Consider the following 5,474-nt stretch of genomic DNA (forward strand, 5'->3'; position numbering starts at 1 on the left):
ACTCTTCTTATGGACTATAAATTCTCTTTTGGGACTCTTAAGATCTTTTCCTGAGAGCAGACCTTGTTAGGGGCTTCTTGAGGCTCCCAGACCCCCGGGGCAGTTGTCCCTAACTTTGGATCTCAGTGAGTAGGAACTTCGGTCGTTATGTTCCATTCTAAATTCTAATCTCATTGTGCAAATTGCTCTACATTTTCCCAAAAACACAGAGATAATACTCATTTCAAGAAGTATTATCAAAGAAAGCCATTGTTAGGACACAGGATGTTTCATTACATCCTTCTTTCCCAAGAAAAGTCTGTAAAGAATGGTGTGGTATAGTTCATGGGTGTTGGGAAAAGGGGATCTTCTGAATTCATTCACACAAATAACACATACAAAATAAAGACGAATATTTTTATTGAGCAGTAATTGGACATCCAGTGCCCTTATTTAATTTATATTAAATGAGGCATAAAACAATTTTTAAAGCAATCAAACAGCAGAGATAATTTTAAGCAATGTGAGGATGTCAAATAGGATTTTTCTACCAATTACACCAAACGGTTATGTGTAAGTATAAACAATTTTTATTGCAACTTGTTCTTAAAAGTTAATTAAAATGTATTTTCAAATATGAGAGATTTTTATACCAGTAGCTGGCATTTACAGGACATAGCTGTCCCAGGAGGACTTCCTGGAAGGTAACCCTGTAGGAGTTCCCAACCTTAAAACTTCAAGAAAACTTAATACACAGAGTAAACAATGTCATGTGATCAAATTTAATTTAGTTCTTACCAGCTACAGTGTACTCAAATTTTTAAAAATTATTAATATATGGATTCAGAAAATGTAGACAATCTCATGTTATTTATTCTGAGGGAATGAATTATCTGGTTAGGAATTAATCTACACACTACTTCTTCCCTTTCCTTTTCTGAGACTGTGTGTGTGCACGGCAAGTGTTAGGAATTAATTTGCACACTACTTCGCCTTTCCTTTTCTGACACTGTGTGTGTGCAGCCAAGTGTCAGTATCGATAGAACAAAACTATAGTTTGTCTTATTTTACTTCTAAAGAAGAAACATATTTCTGAAATTTTCAGGTTAACTGAAGAACTTGATCTTCAGAAAAAATTGTTAAAGATGAAAAAATGTAAAAAGGCAACTGTTTTCAGAATGTCAGATTTGAGTAGATGCATCTAATAAGGGTATTAATTTTTTCAACAAAATTTGGAAAATCTAGAGGTCAACTATAAGGGAACAAGGGAAAAGAGGCATAAATAAGTTGCATATGCACTCATGTAAGAATAAGGGGTAACAAAAGAGGCATAAAGAAACCAAGAGGAAAGGAATGAGAGAAAGAATGTATGGAAGAAAGAAAGGAAAGTAGAGAGGAGGGAATGGAAGAGATGGTTTTCAGCATATATTGTGGAAATTAGAAGACAAAAAGCAAATCTATGAATCTATTGACAATTCTAAATTAGTCAAACTGAATTTTAAAGTCCAGTGTACTTAGGTGGCATCTAGCTGGACTGGGTATGAGGCCTTCAGGATGGCATGCACTGCACTCGGTCTTGGCCCTCCTCTTCCTCGGATGTCTCTGAGGTGCTGGAAGACTCATCCGATTCTTCATCTGGAAAGTCGGCTTCACCACTTCTCCAGCCCCGGTGATGACCTCTCTGTGTCAGGTGACGCATGAGGAACCAAAGCATGTACTGGTCAAACAGGCTGGCATGGTGCAAGCTATCTTCATCTCGTTCCCACTTGTTCTTCTTAATCACCTTCTTTAATCCAGTAAGCCCAGTGGCAGCTTTAGCTGTGGGTGTCCAGATCTTCACATTATGATCTAGGCCACTGGTCGCCAGCACAGGTAGGTAAGGGTGGGGTTCAAGACAGTTTATTGTACCTTCCCTGTTCCCCTTTAGGAACTGGATGATCTGGCAGGATGATTTCTCCCAGAAGAAGATATGCCCGCAATCACTACCGCTCACTACAAACTCACTCCTGGGGCCATAGAAATTAACACCTTTGACTGTGGTATTGTTTCTGTGCCCCTTAAATCTCTTCGTGTATTGAGCACCATCACTGTCAGAGGAGTTGAAGAGGTAAATATCTTCATCATTGTAGCTGGCTAGGAGCTCTGTGCCATCGTGACTGTACACAACACAGGTGATGTTTGTTGGGAAAACACAATTAACCAGATGATGAGGAGTGAATTTCTTGAGCACTCCATTGTTTTCTTTCTCATCAATTCTCCTCTGGTCATAAATTCTTACAAACTGATCTTGTCCGCCCACTGCAAATTGGTAGGTATTGGCGGGATTCACAGTAATTGTATACAGTCCCACTTTCTTATCCTTTTCTCTTGTTACCACAACTTTTGAAGCTGGCCGGTCTTGTCTGAGGTCAATGGTGAAGACAACAGCATCTTCACCCGAAGTGAGGAACTGAGAAGGAGAGTCAGGCACCAGAGCCAACTTGTGGGCAGGTCCCCTGTGCTGGGCCACACACTTAGTATTCTCGAAATATGATGCACTAATTAGTTCTGCTACCCGTACCTGCCCATCACGGGCACACATGGCCAGGGTGGAATCACCACAATTAGGAAGGAATTTGGCCTGGAAGACATTGTTTGTGTGACCACTTTCAAAGTTGAGTACTGGCCTCTGCCGTACCCAGTCCCACACTATCACCTTTAGGTCATCACCGCTACTGGCCAGACGGGTGCCACGCTGGTTAAAGTGTACAGTATTAACACAACCGACATGGTCTGCAAGACTATATTGCAGGCGGAAACGCTGCACAAAGGCTCTTGCCCCACAGGCCTCATATACAAAACGGGGACTTGAACCTAGTTGCCGCTGATGAAGAGCAGTAACGACCCGCCAGCGAGGTCGGGGCAGGGCAGATGTCTCTGAGGAAACCCACTCCTCCAGCGCCGGATCCTCCTCTAACAAATACTGCTCATGGTTGGCGCCACTGCATTGTGGACCCGCTCGAGGCTGTTCTTCTTCCTCCTCCTCCTCCTCCTCCGCCTCCTCTCCTCCCTCCGCCTCCTCCCTTCCCTCCTCCTGTATCTCCTCTTCCTCCTCCCTTTCTGTCTCCTCCTCTCCCACTAAAGGGTAATGGAATAAACTTTCACCACTCGTGAGGAAATGCTGAAAGTCCTCCATGCTGTCAAGTTCGAAGTCTTCACTTGCACTTTCTCGGTCTGAGCTTCGATTTTCTGTGCCGACATCGTTGGGGAATCCACCATCCCTGGTATCACCGCCATCTCCGGTCACTGTCACACTCCGCTCTGAGGTCGCCATGTCAGTATCTGAGGAGGCCTCTGTCGCCGCCACCGCTCCAGACTGCTCCTCTGGGCTGCTGAACAGGTTTTCAGTCCCTAGGTCTGGTAAGCCGTCTGTGCTTCCCTCTTGGTGGGACATCTCAAACGATCTTTGCTGTAGTTGATCTGGAACTGCAAAGGCCAGGCCCCTGAAAGCTCTGGGAAGAAAGTTGGCCTGCGGTTAGAACTGACGGTCGCGAAGGAAGTAAGCACGTGACAATCAAACGCCAATCTGATTGGCTAAAGGGGACAATAAACTATTCTGCGCGAGGCAGTTGCCAGTATGGGATCCCATGAGGTTCAGAAAGCTTCTTACCTGCTCGCCTCCTTGCAGCATCCAGATTGCTCTAGGTTTTCCAGGCCCAGAGCCCCACCCCAACAGGCATCTTACACTGTGAGTAGCTGCGGCTTTTTGAAGATGAAACTTGCTGCACCTTGGAAAATGTTCTTATTAGAGAACCATGAGCAAAAGTGATCCTCTTTAAGCAAAATAGTTTTTAGAAGCCTCTCAGTGTTTTGCTTGAAGGTAATGTACTCTATAAAATGAAGATGTAGGCAAGAACAGTGAAAAGTTAGCTAAGTGTCCTACAGCTAGTGACTTTTGGGCATACAAGAAATATCTTAAATCGAGCAGCTTGAGGGAAACCTTGAGTGCTCTAACTGCTAGAATCGATATAGGGCTGCTAGATAAAATATGGTATGCATAGTTAATTGCATTTCAGATGAAGGGTGAATACTTTTTTTAGTATGAGTAGGTCTCAAATATTACGTTAGATATATTGCCACTAAAATTTTATTTAGTATTTATCTGAAATTCAAATTTAACATGGTGTCCTCTATTTTTATTTGTTAAATCTGGCAGGCTCCTTTAGTGAAAAGAATTTAGACCCTCAGTGTAATGAAGGCTGAAATCAACTCATCAATTGAAAGTGGACATTGAAATGAGTAATGGCTTCACCTATTTGAGACAGAAGTAGTACTTCCTTTTTTTCTTATGCCACTAGAGTTCCTATATATCTATTTAGAGTTAATTCAATTTAAGATAGGGAACACCAACACAATTTTATGGAAAAAGAAAGTATGTGATGTCATAGAACTATAAAATCTTTTACATATCACCCACAATATGTCAGAGGTTTCTGTGGGGCCTCTAAGGAACAGAAAACAGCTCTACAGAGACAGTTAATTGGCATTACTGTGTTAATTTAATAGTTTCTGTGAATGAATTATCTAAGGTGATGTCAGCATATTTTCAAAGGGCTACAGTAAACTGCTAACTAAGAATGCCAGAATGAGGAAAACAAAGTTTTCCTCAGAGTAACTGCAAGGTAAATGCAAAATTGATTAAAAGTAGAAGTACACAGTCTTCTAAAGAAAGCAGATGGTTCCAAGGCCAATAGTAACAGAAAGATATGTAAAAGAGTATTCATAGCAACTTGTAAAGCCTAGCACAGCAAACTGAAAACCACTGAAAAGCCCATCAGAATAACATGAATATATAATTGAATAATGTACAGAAGTGAGTAGACTAGACTAGAATTGAATACATGAGCATGGATGAATCTTTAACACAATGATGAGTGAAAACACAATTAACAAGGATAGTCAATAATTCAATTTTTTGCAAGTCTATATTATTTTCATATAAAATAACATCATTTAAAAAGGCAAGGGAGTAATTGATTCACAACTCAGGATAATGATTAAATTTCAAAAAGAGAAGAAGGTTGAAATATGAGAAAGATGCAACTTCAAAAATTCTTGGCATTATTTATATCTTATCCTCAGTATAGGTGTCCAGTTATTCTTTTTATTATTTATTGCTAGGCATACACATTTTATGTGTATGATATATTGCATAGTAATTCTTTAAAAGAATTCATGTTCATAAACAAAGGGTCTTGCTCAGCCATGGAACACAAAAACAGGAAACCTAGAGCATCAAAGCCTAACATACCCATAAAGGAATTGCCCAGGAAAGGAAATGTCTTAGTCCATTTTGCTTTGCTCTAAAGGAATAGCTGAGGCTGGGTAAGTTAGAAAGAAAAGTGGTTTTTTTTACTTGGTTAAAAGGTCAGCAGGCTGTACAAGAGGCAGGCACGAGGTTCTGCTTTTAGTGAGGAAATCAGGAAGCTTTAATCATGGCAGAAGGAGAAGGGGAG

General features: G+C 40.9%; 1 protein-coding gene across 1 annotated transcript; it reads right to left on the minus strand.

Moving 5' to 3' along the window:
- Window positions 1–384: 384 nt before the first annotated feature.
- LOC117078097 (DDB1- and CUL4-associated factor 8-like protein 2) lies at window positions 385–3,555 on the minus strand. Its single transcript, XM_033201601.1, has one exon. It carries the CDS (start codon window positions 3,410–3,412, stop codon window positions 1,529–1,531), a length of 1,884 nt encoding a protein of 627 aa, XP_033057492.1. The 5' UTR covers window positions 3,413–3,555; the 3' UTR covers window positions 385–1,528.
- Window positions 3,556–5,474: the final 1,919 nt, after the last annotated feature.

Source organism: Trachypithecus francoisi, unplaced genomic scaffold, assembly GCF_009764315.1.
Source record: "Trachypithecus francoisi isolate TF-2019V2 unplaced genomic scaffold, Tfra_2.0 Lachesis_group6, whole genome shotgun sequence".
Lineage (NCBI taxonomy): Eukaryota > Metazoa > Chordata > Mammalia > Primates > Cercopithecidae > Trachypithecus > Trachypithecus francoisi.